General features: G+C 44.3%; 1 protein-coding gene across 2 annotated transcripts in view; it reads left to right on the forward strand.

The window, feature by feature from the left end:
* The window catches only part of CHRNA7 (cholinergic receptor nicotinic alpha 7 subunit), a 129,149-nt gene that overhangs the window by 54,111 nt on the left and 60,274 nt on the right, over window positions 1-14,764 (forward strand). For both annotated transcript variants that reach the window (XM_045901857.2, XM_045901858.2), the window contains 2 exons: window positions 2,328-2,372; window positions 13,842-13,951. In XM_045901857.2, the coding sequence (XP_045757813.1) occupies window positions 2,328-2,372; window positions 13,842-13,951 (155 nt within the window). The remainder of the gene's footprint in view (window positions 1-2,327; window positions 2,373-13,841; window positions 13,952-14,764) is intronic.

The following is a 14,764-nucleotide window of genomic DNA, read 5'->3' on the forward strand; positions in this document are numbered from 1 at the left end:
AGAGGGGGCACCACACCCAGGGGTGGGAAGGACATAGGACATCTTGTCTCTGTACAGACTGAGAGAGCTGAGAGACACAGCCAGCGGGTGGCCCTGGGATGAAAGCGGAAGAAAGAGACCCGCTCTGGGAAGGCGCACAGCAGCCTCCTTGCTGATCTGCGGCTGGTCCCCCAGAGTCTGAACGGAGGGCTCCCCTACCTGGCATCGTTGTGCTCTCTGGCGGTGGATGGCTGCTGCTCGGTGTTGATTACAGTTTGAAATGCCGGCACTTCAGTCCCGTGCTGCTACACACCACAGACATCCCGTTTCACTGTAATGAGGTTTCAGTTAGAATGTTGGAAAGAAGAAAGCCTTTTAATTAGATTGGCAGTAATTGAGCTCCCAAACCACAGAAGTCTTTTTCTCAGAAGCTGAAATCACAGATGCAATTAAAAGAAGGAAAGCCACCCAAATGGAACACTGGCTAATTTTAAGTCCATTAAAAACAACAACTCCTTAATAAGTTGACGCAACGGATATATGTCCTAAAAGAGTTCAATGATGCTTTCAAATAATATTGGAGATTGAACCGGAACTAGAGTACTTGTGCAGTTCAAATATATGGCTCTATCGGGGACAATTGGCTCAGCACAGAATACCGAGAAATGTTAGCTACATAACTTTTTCCACCAAAAAGACTCTGCCATGGTTTATTTTGAAAAATAGGATGTATTTTTCCTGTAACCAAACTGACAGCTTCTTCTGGATACAGCTGCGACCTGGGACCCTACTAGGATGGTGTTGCCTGTCCCTTCCCAAGCAGCTCTCTCTTTCTTTGGGATTCACATACCTCCCTGCCTGCCAATTTCACCTCTCAAAGTTGCTCAGAATTTGAGCTGCTGAGCCAGGGGCATTGATGCATCAAAGAATCGTTGCCAGCTCCTTACATGATCAGCACATTTTTATTTTAATGAGAAAGAGCATTTATTTCTCATTGGCATCCCAGCTCTCTGACCACGCCCCAGCAGATGCCATGTTCTTTCTGCCATTGGGTCCGTTTTTGTATATGCCATCAGTTAACGGGGCCAGATAATTCCTGTTGGAGGAGCTCACAGTCTCAGCTTCTAGGCACATCTGCCCGGGGGCATTAGTAAATACTTTCTCCTAAAGAGAGTGACACTTGCCAATTTACAGAGTCCTTTAGGTGGGAATTGGGGGCTGAGTTCTGAAAAACTCCATCTCAGCAGAACTGTTGCATGAAACTTGCTCATTTGCTAGGCCATGTTGGGCTTGGCCAGCAGTAATAAGACCCTGCTTGCATATCAGTTGGGAGGATTGATGTTCCCCAGAATTTTCTTTAGATGTCCTGTTCTGGGGCAAAGCTGTCGTTGGTACACTATCCCAAGCTCTGGTTAGAGCACAGACGTGACACCCTGCTGGATCCCATTCTCAGGTGGTTTGGGAATGTGGAGAAAGGGGCTTTGAGTCAGAAAGATCCAAGTTTGAATAGCTCCTTCAGGAGTCATCTTACCTTTCTGAAACTTCGTTTGCTTATTAGGACAGAATTTACCTTTAGGTGTGTGTCAGGGGCCAGACATGCTTCTTGGTAGATAGATGATGAGAGAAAAGAAAGGCAGATCCATAGGGACCAGGCAGAAATGTGACCCACGCAGTGCCATTGGCCTCCAGCGTGGCCGCTGGCAAGGTCATACTCCCTTTCCTGGCGGAGGGAAGCACAAGATACTTACATTTGTTTAAAACTGTATACATTCTGGTAATAAACTTGACTTTAAAAAATTGGAGGGGTGCCTGGGTGGCTCAGTCGTTAAGCATCTGCCTTCGGCTCAGGTCATGATCCCGGGTTCCTGGGATCGAGGCCCGCATTGGCATCGGGCTCCCTGCTCAGTGGGACGCCTGCTTCTCCCTCTCCCACTCCCCCTGCTTGTGTTCCCTCTCTCGCTGTCTTTCTCTCTGTCAAATAAATAAATAAATGAAATCTTTAAAAAAAGTTGGAATTTGTACCCAATTTTATTTTCTTAAGCATAGAAATTATTGTAAAGGGTACAAAGGAAAATAAGCTAAATCATTAGCAGGTGTCATATCTGGATGTGGGGCTGTGGGGTCTTAATTTTCCTCTTTATACTTCTTCATATTTTGTAAGTACTCTATAATAAATGTGCTTACCTCTGGGGAAATTCTGCTTGCGGGTATTTGGAAGCGCTTGGCGCCTCCTAATTTCCGCACACTCCAGCAGTCCCAGTAGCCCGATTCCTGCATGAATAACAGTATCACTCCCTCTTTTGTAAACCATATAAACCATATTTATGGTTCTTTCTTTTTCTTTGAAGGATGAGAAGAACCAAGTTTTAACCACCAACATTTGGCTGCAGATGGTAAGTTGAGACAGTGGCAGTCCTCTGCTGTGGGTCTTCCTGCTCTTCCTTCCCAGAGGCCAGTGCTTGAAATGCAGGGGAAGCAGAGGGCCCCTGAGAAAAGCCAAGGCAGTCCTCCATCACTGCACACGTGCCAATGTAAGTGAAATAGAACATCCGCTTTGGGGTGTTTCTCACTGCATCCTGCAGGACTAGATGCATGCTTGTATTTCACTATAGGGTGATTTGGGGACATTTTAAAAGCACTTCATGCAAGACAAATAATAAGATTAACATCTGCATTGTCTGTAACCTGCACTAACTGGTCCCCAGGGCTCAGGGGCACCTGGCTCCCTCCCCATGCCCCTGGGTGCACATATTGGAATCCTAGAGAGTTGCCTAAGCCAGAGGCCTCCACACTTAGTGCTCCAGTGGCCCCTGCAAAAGTTTTGAAATGCTATATTCCATTCATGGATTTTTAACTTGACATCTAAAATTCTCACCTAAATTTAATGAATTGCAAATGATGTCTCTTCCAGCAAATTGTAAATATTGACATTAGAAGTAAAACTGTTAGTCTCTATTTTTTTTTGTTTCCTTTACTATATATATATTTTTTATTCTTATGTTAATCCCCATACATTACATCATTAGTTTTAGATGAAGTGTTCCATGATTCATTGTTTGTGCATAACACCCAGTGCTCCATGCAGAATGTGCCCTCCTCAATACCCACCACCAGGCTAACCCATTCTCCCACCCCCTTCCCCCTGTTAGTCTCTATTTTAAGTGGAATCTAAATGAATGCCATAATAATTTGATGTCCATATCATTCACTTAAGAAATATATAAACAAAGCCTTCCTTAACTGCCAGATATTTCACACAGTCCCTGTCTTCTTTGTACCAGCATCGCGATTCCAATTTTCACACAGAATTTTATCCTAACGTAGTATAATTTTGTGTTTGCAGGTCTTTTATTAATCACTCTGTCTTGGTTCTCTTAAATATAAATATTTACGTAAAAATTATTCCTTTAGACAATAAGTGTTAATTTTTTTTCTCCTAGATTGATTTAGGTTTACAATGATTATTGGTACGTAATTCATCAAGGTGACATTCGTCTCTCTACCAAAGATGAGGCTTTGTTTTAAATTAATTCATGTATTCATAGATGACTATTTTTTTATTATCAGAAATGAGACACTGATGTAGATTTCACCATCAGTTCTATGATTTTTTAAAATAGATGTAGTAATGTGTCATTCATAATGAAAGATATTTTGTTACAGCAGTGTTAATCAATTCCTTGAACTTCTTCCAGATGACATGGCAAAGATAATATAGTTTTATCAGGATGTATCAGCTGACAGCTTGATTACTTTCTCATTCAATTTTGTTGAAAGCAAGGAATTAAAGAAATTAAAATCCACCTGATCTTTGAAAGTTTTTGTCACCCAAGTTTTAACACATAGACACTGGTATTTTGAATTGACCCTTTGTTTGCTTCTTGGGCAAGTGTCCCAAGATAGGAGTTGAGGTAAGGGAAATACGCCTTTCTTTGTAAGGCAGAAATGAGAGAAGTAAATATAGGGAAAGGGGTACTCCCAGGGGTTTCTTGGGCGGTGAGTTTTAATGGGAATGCATGTGGAAGTTGAGGGAAAGAAAACAGATTCACATAAAGCCATCTGCTATGTGTCCCGCGAGTATGCTTCGCTATACATGAGATCCCTCGCAGAACCTTTGAGAGATTTCCCTGCAGTATTTAAAGCAACATTCTTTAGTGAGCACATTCTACCCTCAAAGCCTGTGCACATCTGCTGTAGCTTCCCTCCTTTGTCATGGGCACAGGGTCAGTGCTACCCTTAGAGAAGGGCCCTCCCTCTTGGGAGGAGGTTTCCCCTCCTGGTACCTGCTGAGAACCTTGCTTTCACAGTCATCCCTGTTGACTCTAACATCATAATAGTGTCTGCAGGTTGTTCTCATTAGCATACAGACAAACCTCAGTTTGTCCCCATTAACCCTCCCCAGTGACTCTGGTTTCCTCCTCACCTTTACAGCAATGTTTCTCCAATTGGTGCCTCCCCAGACCCAGACTGCCCCCAGTCTCTTCCCACGCATTCTCAGTTAAACTCACCTTGCCTGGCTTGGGGTGAGCAAACCACTAGCCCCCAGGTTGCTGAATGCTTTACTATGAATAACAATTTTCCCCAGTTTCTTTTCAAACATACCGAAGAGTTGAATTTACGGTGAGTCTATATCTTCACCTCTTAGATTCGTAATTAGCGTTTTATAATTCTCACTTTCTCCCATATTTGGCTAGCTATCCATCTTTCTATAGATCTAGCTTCTTTTTAAGTTCAATTCAAAGTAGAATAGTGGACAGTGGTCACTTTCACCCATGTGTCTTGCAGCGATTTGACTAGGGTGTCTTTCAAGGTAAAGATTTTAGGTACAATGCAATGCACAGATCCTAAGTGCATTGGTCAGTGAATTGCCAGGCATGCTTTCAGCTCCTCAGTCCCACTCCCCTCAGGAAGCAGAAATTTGCCATCACCCCAGGTGATATCTTGTGTCCCTTACCTGCCAACACCTGCCCTAGCCCCCTACTCCCCACCAGGAGTAGAACACCATTGTTTTGCTTTTTCTAGGGATTGATTCCCCCCCCCCACCCTTATCTTACTGGGTCTCTCAGGAGCATTTGGTAGAGTTGATTGGTCCCTCTTCCTGAAAACCTTCTTCATTTAGTGTCTGGATACCTCTCCTTAGGTTTTTCTCCTAACTCACTCGTGGCTTCTGAGTTCCCTCTGCTGCCTCTTCATGTCTGTCCAGCCATTCCTTGTTTCAGGAGTTGGAGGACCCAGTATCCTGGTTTAAGGCACCATTCAGGAGCTAACAGCACCAACCCAACTTCCTCCCTGGTGTCCCCATGCAGGAACCCAGCAGACTCTTAACCCCAGTGTGTTCCAGACCCCCCTTTCTTTCCCTTTCACACTTGCCCCCTCCACAGTGATGAGAAGGAAAAATTCTCTACCCTTTAAGGTCTTCTAGTTGGACTAAGATTGAATTTACATGAGACAGATTTTTTTTTAAAGATTTTATTTATTTATGTGACAGAGAGAGACACAACAAGAGAGGGAACATAAGCAGGGGGAGTGGGAGAGGGAGAAGCAGGCTTCCCGCTGAGCAGGGAGCTGGATGCGGGACTCGATCCCAGGACCCTGGGATCACGACCTGAGCTGAAGGTAGACGCTTAACTGACTGAGCCACCCAGGCGCCCCTACGTGAGACAGATTAACAGGAGGAAACAAACAAAGTTTTATTACATGCACACGGAGGCCCAATAATTATATTGAGACCTACAGAAATGACCAAGGCGGATAGTTTTTAAGCTTTCTCAGAAAAAGAGACACTAAATCTGTGAGGAATTGACAGGACAAAAGCCCTTAACTTTGGGAGCTTTAATTAGTAAGGAATTCTGAGAGGAATTTGGACTGTGCTGGAAAATTAGTAAAAAGTAACAAGGGTTGTTTCTACAGCCTTCTTGGCTCTGAATTTCCTATCTCTGGTGATAAGGATGTCTCTTTAGCTCCTGATACAGGGAGGGTATCTTTCATGGGAGAAATTTATTTCCTGCTTTCAGGGGGACAGAGGAGGGTCCGAGGGTCCTTCTTGCACAGGCCCTTTTAAGTATTTTATTTAAAATAATCAGTATGATGGGCATTAAGGAGGGCATGTGTTGTGATGAGCACTGGGTGTTATACACAACTAATGAAACATTGAACACTACATCAAAAACTAATGATGTACTGTATGTTGGGTAATTGAATGTAAATTAATAAAATAAAATAAAATAAAATAAAATAAAATAAAATAAAATAAAATAAAAATCAGTATGACAAAGTGGAACATTTTGGGTAGCCTGACCTTGGCCCCTACAGTAGCTGTCTCCATTTGGAATAAATGGTAGCTCCATGTCTTCATTTGCTCAGATCAGGGATGAGGCTGAACTCTTATCTTTCACACCCCCGTCTGATCTGGCAGTTCGACCTTCAAAACAGATTCGGGCTCTAACCACTGCATGTCAACACCATTGCTTCCACCCTGGTCTAAACCAGCATCATCTCTCACCTATGTTATTGTGGAGATTCCTAGCCCAACTTTATGTTTCAGCCCTTACCTCCCCTAGTGATTTCTGTTCTCAATATACCAGTCAGTATGATCCCAAAAAGAGAAGATGAACGTTCAGCCACAAGCCTCATTGGCTCTGGTCCTCCAGGGGCTCCTGTCTCACCCAGTGGCAAGCTGAAGTCCTTGATGTGGTCTCTGACTCTTTCTGCCTGGCCCTTGCATCTGCCACATCCCCTCCAGCCCTCTTCTTCTTGCTGTGCTCCCTGCCCTGCTTGATGTCCTCACACATCACCCAAGCACACACCCACCTCAGGGCCTTTGCACTTGCTCCCCCTGCCTGGAAGGCTCTTTCCCCAAGAACCACTTGCCTTTATCCCTTGCTTCTTACTAGTCTCTTCCTGAAGATCACCTTTTCAGTGAGGTCTTCTCTGAGTCCCTGGGTACTGTCTCAAACCCTCCCCTACTACCCCAGCCCATGCCATTCTCCTTACCTGGTGTCTTTGTTTGGGGCTGCTATAACAAAATACCATAAACTGGGTGGATTATCCACAGCAGATATTTATTTATCACAGTTCTGAAGGCTGGAAGTCCAAGATCATGATGCCACCATGGTTGGGCCTTCTTTTGAGTTGCCTTTGTGTTGTGTTCTCACACGGTGGAGAAAGATTGAGCTAGCCATTGGCCTCTTTGTATAAGGGCACTAATCTCATTTGGGAGATCTCCTTCCACATGATCTAACCACCTGGTAAAGACCCTCCTCTGGCGTTCCTCACATTGGAATTAGGGTTCAACGTAGCAATTTGAGGGAACACAAGCATGTATCCATAAGTTCACTTCATTTTGTTTCTGAAGCTCTTGTCCTATCCTTTGTTTACTTGTTCTCAGGCTCTGAGTCTTCCTCCAGCAACTGGGATGTGTACACCAGGAGGGCAGGAGTCCAGTTGCATTTATTCACTACTCTACCCCCAGTAGGCACTGAATACCTTTTGTGGAATGAATGAATGATACAGAAAACTCAACCTAGGAAGGGATATCATGATACAAAATAGAGCCAACTACAAATAACATCTGAACACTGTAGTGTAAGGTTGAAGCTCTGGGAATTCTGGGAGATAATGCAAATGTTTACTTTTTAACATAAAACCAGACATTCCCCATGTCCTCTACGGTACAGAGCTACAGTTGACATTTTTCTTATATAGAGAGAAACACCTAATATGCTCACTGCATGTTAGGTCACAGACAGGTCTGTGATGCCTACATCCCTTTTCCCACAGTAAGCAAATGATCTTCAGTGTCATATATGACTTGGCAAATGTTTTTTTCAAAGGGTGTTGCTTTCCAGGAAAATAGTAACCAGATTATTACTTATTGCATTGAGTTCAGGGGCTCCATAAATAAACATGCTTGCTTTGGAGGATGTCACTGGAGACTTCTAAATTTCTCTCAAGCACAGCTTATTTCTAATTAATTCTTGCACTTACAGTAGTGTGTACAACTTCATTTGTTCTAAAACTCACATTTTTATCTCACTTATCTATTCAACAAATCTTTTTGAGCACTTGCTCTATGGAAGGCATTGAACTGGGTCATGGGAGGGGGACCCAGAAGTTGATGAGACCCAGTTTCTTCTCTTAAGCCATTTATACTCAGGCTGTGCAATTTACATTCTAAGAAAAAAGTTAAAATATTGTGACCAAATGACTCCCTAGAGATATGGCAGGAGGCAGGCTGGTGGTGTGGACAGTGGAGTTCACAGGTGGGAAAAATCTCTGCTTTACAGAAATGGAAGGGAGTGAAGGAAAGGCACAGACTCTTCTAAATGTGAAGATCAGGGAGCAGAAGACCAGGGCAGAAATATGGACAGGAGGGGACAGAAAATCAAGGAAATTGCCTCCAGCAAATTTTCTTTCCCAGAGCTTCCTGTTGCTGAATTGCTGTTCTGAAAATCTGAATCTACAAAATCTTTTACCAGGGGTATTTAAACTCTGAGGTAATATTCTGCAAATGAGAGATTTTCTATACAGTCTGAATAGAAGGGAAGGGAAGTAAAATAAATTAATTAATTAGATTTTCTTTTGACTTAACAGTTTGTTACTGCGTTTTCCTTTCTTTCACTTACCCTTGATTTGGTAGGACTTCCCAGTTAGTTAGATAACCTGAAGGAAGAGAAAATTGCTGTTCTGTTTACCTCTTCTTATTCTTAGGAGGAAGCAGTTGGTGTATTTTCTCTATAGATTAGTTTTATCATTTTGGGAGGCCTGTCAGATATAATTTGATTTAATCTATGAGAAGAAATGGAAGAACCATTTCAGTTTCTGAGGAGACAGTTGAGCCATCCAAAGATTTGCCTGTGCTTTTCAAAAGAATCTGGCCTCTCTTATTTTGGAATTTTGACCATTCTTCTGGCTCTATGTTTCCCATCCTTATGTTCTCTATTTTCTACTTCCTGATTCTAATTATGGAATGAATAGTCTTCACATTGTAGAATGTTAGGTTGTAAACCATGTTTATTTCTAAAATGTTTACCTTTTTAATCTGCATTTTCTACCACTTCATCTCTGATACATAGAAATACCGCATGTTACGTTCATACACAAGCTGGCCAGTGGCTTGCTTAGGGCCCTCATAACAACCCATAGTTAATGATGATTTCAATCATTATGTCATACTGACAGAAAAGAATTGTCAGGGACAGGAGGAAGGAGGAGGCCCACTTTCTTCATCTGAAATCAAAATAGTTGACTAGAAAAATTTTCAAAACACATATGTATGGAGTTTTCTGACACCAAGTACATGCTCTTTCACACCAACAACCAATTCTCTCATTCTCTGGACACAAACTGGGTGTCCACCCTTTCAGTTCTATTCTGATCCTCTCTACCTGGAGTTAGCATCAGATCCTACAAGTTAAGGACTCAATCCCACAAGACTGCCCCCAAATCGGGTGCCACCTGCAAAGGGGGTGTCCAGGCTACCCACACTCCCGTCCAGCTGGGTTCAAATTCAGAACAGCTTATGCAGCTCAGGAAAACACTTATATTTACTGATTTATTATAAAGAATACTGGTCAGGAACAAGTGAATGGAAGAGAGGCATAAGGCAAGGTGTGGGGGAGGCACAGAGCTTTTCTGCCTTCTGTGGGCTAGTTACTGTCCTGGCACCTGTTCACCAATCTGGAAGCTCTCTGAACCTTGTTGTTCAAGAGTTTTTATAACCCAGTCTCCATTCTCTCTCCTCTGCCTGGATATTAAGGTTGGGAGGGGCTGAAAGTTCCCACCCACTAGTCAAAGCTTGGTCTTTCTGATGACCAGCTGCATGCTGGCAACCTGAGGTGATCTAGGGGGTCCCACCTTAAGTCACCTCACCTCATTAGAAACCTGTGGTGGGCTCAGAAGGAACTCTGAATAACAAGAGACACTCCTATCCTTAGGGAATTCCCAAGGTTTTAGAAACACTGTGCCAAGAACCTGGGACAGACCAATTATGTTTTGTATTATACCATATGTACTTTTTTTTTTAAAAAAATGTTCTCTTTGTTCTCTCTCACTCTCCTGCTATAGATATTTCCGTGCACGTGCATGCATACACACTTGTTTCCTATGGGCTCAAGGTAGGTGCTAATGAAACCAGTTCTCAGACGCATGGAAGAATTGGGGTTCCTGTGGTGTGTTTCACATCCAGGACCCCCTCCTTCCTTGTATGTCCCTGTAACAACCCTACATAATCATATCTTGAAGATTTAATGAGAGGGGATCCCACAGAAATAGGAAGCGAAGGAAAAGCAAAGACTCTTCCAGATGATCTGGGAGTATTGATCTGAGACTAACTTCAGGTAGAGAGGATCAGGATAGAACTGAATGACTGGACACCCAGTTCCTGCCCAGAGAATCAGAGAACTGGTTGTTGGTGTGAAAGACAGCATGTACTTGGCGTGGGAAATCTCCATACATATGTGTTTTGAAAAGTCTTCTAGTCAACTGTTTTGCTCTCAGATGAAGAAAGTGGGCCTCGTTTCTAGGTTGACACTTATTATCAGGTACCCGATGTGCCAGGCTCTGTCTGTAGGAAGATTTGTTGCAGGACCTCTGCCTTCCAGGGACCTACTATCTGAGTGGGGAGTGAGTGCTTTGAGAGGATAGAAAACCTCTTTCTGGAACGTGATTGTTTACAAGCCCTTTTACATATTCATTCTTCAGAAATGTTCATGGAAACCTGTGGGGTCCTGGGCTCTGATCCCGCTCCCAGGGCTCCCTGTGCCCTGATCCCGCTCCCAGGGCTCCCTGTGCCCAGTTGATGGTGCTTCTGTACCTTTGGCTAAAGCCTGCTTATTACAGCTCTCCTGTCCTGTAGTATCTTGTGAGATGGAGGAATCCCTCTTTTTCTTTTTCTTTCTTTCTTTCTTTCTTTTTTTTTTTTTTTAAGCCATCATTTGTCACATGCCTACCAGGGCCACGTGACTGACTTGCTGCTGTACACATTTCATCCTTACAGCACCACCCTGCCCTGTGAGGAAGCCACAGCTCAGAGAGGGGGTTTACCTTGTGAAAAAACAAAATGCAACTGAGTAAGCTTGAAGATCTAATTGGCTTTATTAAATGATTGATTCATGAGTCGGGCAACATCCCATCCAGCAAGTAGAGAGGAACTCCCAGGAGTTGTACAAAATGGAAAGTTTTTATAGGATGGAGGGCAGGGCAAGAAAGTTATAAGCAAGAGAAAAGAAAGGATTGTTTCAGGCAAGGTCACCTTCCCTTAGGGGGAAGAGCAGGGGGCCTTATTAAGCAGATCACCTCATGTGATGAAGAGGGCCTTGTGACAGTTGACCTCATTGATGCTGATCAGAAGAGTCCTGACTGACCCTTTAAAGCTTACAATTCTGGGGGTGATTGAAACTGCAGGTAAGTATTAAGCCCAAGTTTGGTGACTTGGCCTAAGTAATTTGGGGCCTGTGTTTTTTTGTTTAACAACCTGCTTGAGCTCACACACCTGGCTCTGCCACAGCCTTGGTGAAAATCCGGGTCTGCCTGATTTCCACCTCTCTCTGCAGCCCACCTTTTCTGTCCTGTGGGTTGGGGAGGCCCAGCATGGCTTTCAAGTGAGCAGATGCAAGGCATCTTCTGGGATGATGAACAGCCCACTTCCTTGTGGTGGGAAGTCTGTCAGTGCAGAGAGATGGGATTGGAAGAATCAGCCATGGTAGAGCCTACTGATCACTCTTCTTGAAGTCAAATAATGCAGTCCTGAGTCCTGACCCAGTGACTGACTGAAAGGATGTTGCTTCTCTGTGCCCCAGTCTCCTCTTGTAAATATGAGTAGTTGTCATGCTGGCATTCCTGGATCTTGGCAAGAGAGGTGTACACACAACACGGAGCAAAGAAAATGGTCAGGATACATGCCCATGGGACACGTGCAGCTAAGATCATGAGTGAGTCAGGTAGGGGGAGATGGCTGGGGAGGCATCCTACAGCTCACACGTGGTACCATCAGAAGAGGCTGAGGTTTCACCCATCAAGCACTTCCGCTCCCTGCCTTCCCTCCCTGCTCTGCCCATCATTTCTGTAGACGGGGGAGATGGGCATTTGCCTACCATGCTCACCGTCATTCTGGGAGCCCTATGACCCTGATTAGCATGGTGGTGACAATGACAGTGACAGGCTCTGTGATAGTCACCAACCCGGAGAAGCATCCCAGGGTAAGATGAGATCCTAGTAAGGAAATCACAGGTGTTGGGTATGGAAGGGGTCATCCCCAGGACAAAGGAGGAAAAAGAATGGAGCTCTGGGCCAATGGTGCAGAGACAGAGCAGGCTGGAGCAAACACAGTTTGGTTGATGCCCAGGCATTCCTGCAAACCAGCTTCAACAGACTGGCCCTCTGGGAACTGTCCTTCCCCTCTCCTTTTTTCCCCTCCCCTTCCCTCCACCAACCACCAACATCAATTAGAAATATCAGTGGGGTGGCTTTCTCTCCAGCACATTATACATTGACAAATCCTCATTCTCAGAGGCTCATGGTTTTAAAGTGACATCACTCATCTGGTTAATCCCTCTTGTCTGACTTCAGATGGTCCCAGAATGGGACAGCCTTTCTGGATACTTGCCTGTCCTCTCTAGAGGATGGTGGGATCTCTGGGACATGCTCTGGGATCCACTACCACTTGGCTGCAATTCCCAAATCTCAACAGCTTTGAAAATTAAAGGGCTTTTGTCCCCCTTGATGTTGTTTTGGTAACTTTGCATCAGGCTCATGGAGTTTAAAAATCAAACTGAAATAGATATGCAGGGGAGGCACTTATTTTTCTGACTTAGTATCAGTATGCATGTTTTGCTGCAGAAGTAGCGATATGTTTGATTATGGGGAGTTGTCTTGGTCCCAGCTGGAAGTGTTGCATCACATACCTTTCTAAGTCTAAGAAGGTCTGAGCTCCAGAGTACGGGTGGCCCCAGGGAGACTGGATACAGGATGGGCCTTTACTGGGGTCTGCCCTGATTATGGCACATATATAGCTAAGTCCAAATGGGCCAGCTCTGCAACCCTGGCTTGGTGGTGCTGTTTGTATAGCAGCTGCCGGTGAGATCCTACCTGACCAGTCTTTATAGAGCTAGTGGACCCCAGGTAGGGCTGGGCTGTGTGGTCTTGGGACAAGGGACCCCAGGCATGGGCCTTCCTCTGGCAGAAGTCACTCAAAAACCAACTTAAGGCCTGGCCCCGAGGAAATGCACCTGTTCTGGTGTGTTTATGACTATGTCCTGAGTCCTCATCTGCACCCTTGTCTTGATTCAGTGTTTGACCACCAAGGCTGAGTGTTAGCATTTTTGGGTTGTGGCATCAGAAGCGCTATTCCTGCATGAAAATATGAATTCCAGTCCAAAAACACACCCCTCCTTCGAAGGTTCTGAGAGGTTCCCCAGCAGCTGCACAAGATTGTTTCATGGAAATAAATATTCTCCTTTTTTTTCCAGCTTAGTTCATATTTCAGTTGAAATAAGTGAATTTATTTTTCCCAAGTGTCCTTTCAGTGGAGAACTTTGAAAGCAAAACAGTCATTCATTTGGCTAGAAAAACCCCATCTGCCGTGGGAGGGGAAGGCTTGGGGGCATGCAGTGGACCGGAATTAACTTTAATGCTACCGTCTGAATGTGGTCATGGTGACAGCAGGATCTTAAATGTGATCTTTTATGCTATTCACGGTCATTTTGGAAGAGATTATTTAATTCCCAGCTTATATTTTGTAGATAACAATTCAATTATGTAAATAAGTATCTGGATCTCATTTTGGCTTTGAATGTGTCTAATGATCTTGTAGAAGAAATACTAGTAGGCAGGGAAACAAAGAGCTGTTAATGTCATTGTCTCAGTCCTGGACAGATCACTATTTACAATGGAATGTGTCAGAATATCCGGGCGTGAAGACTGTTCGTTTCCCAGATGGCCTGATTTGGAAGCCAGACATTCTTCTCTATAACAGGTAAGCACATTGGACAAAAAGGAAAAATGATTTTATTCTTGCATACACGTAACAACCAAGCATATTTGCATATTTTATAGAAACGCCAGACACATTATCTGTAATTTGGGATCCTTGCTGCCCATGATGCTTCATGAATGGCCAGGCCTTTGAGAAGCCTTCTGTCCCCTTCTCCCATGTTCTCTGCCTTGGCATGCAGGCTTGCATTACTTAGCACTCTCCCCACGATGACCATGTCCACAGGGCTGTGCGTTATAGGTACACATATACTTTTTTTTTTTTTTTTAAGATTTTATTTATTTATTTGACAGAGAGAGACACAGCGAGAGAGGGAACACAAGCAGGGGGAGTGGGAGAGGGAGAAGCAGGCTTCCCGCTGAGAAGGGAACCGGATGGGGGACTCGATCCCAGGACCCTGGGATCATGACCTGAGCCGAAGGCAGACGCTTAAGGACTGAGCCACCCAGGCGCCTGGTACACATATACTTTTGTGCATATTGGCACTGAGGCATTTTTGCATGTGGAAGTACCTTTGCACCTGAATGGCAGCAGTTATGGTCACAGCATAAGTTGCTGGCCTATGGCATGCATGACTGGAATCCACTGTTTGGACCCAGCTCCTCATTTGATGCATTCCCCAATGTGCATTGGGAGAGCCCTGCTGCCAGTACCTGCGTGCATGAGGATTGTCACCTCTAGCTGAGCTTGGAAGCTTGTGACGCGGGTCGAGTATGTGACAGAAGGCACATAACAGTCATATTCTAATAGTCCTGCTTCTGAGGTCAGGAAATGAGGGATACATCAGTAATCCAG

Source organism: Mirounga angustirostris, unplaced genomic scaffold (assembly GCF_029215605.1).
Source record: "Mirounga angustirostris isolate CCGP_5_RB_7025 unplaced genomic scaffold, mMirAng1.0.hap1 SCAF_9, whole genome shotgun sequence".
NCBI classification, from domain to species: Eukaryota; Metazoa; Chordata; class Mammalia; order Carnivora; family Phocidae; genus Mirounga; species Mirounga angustirostris.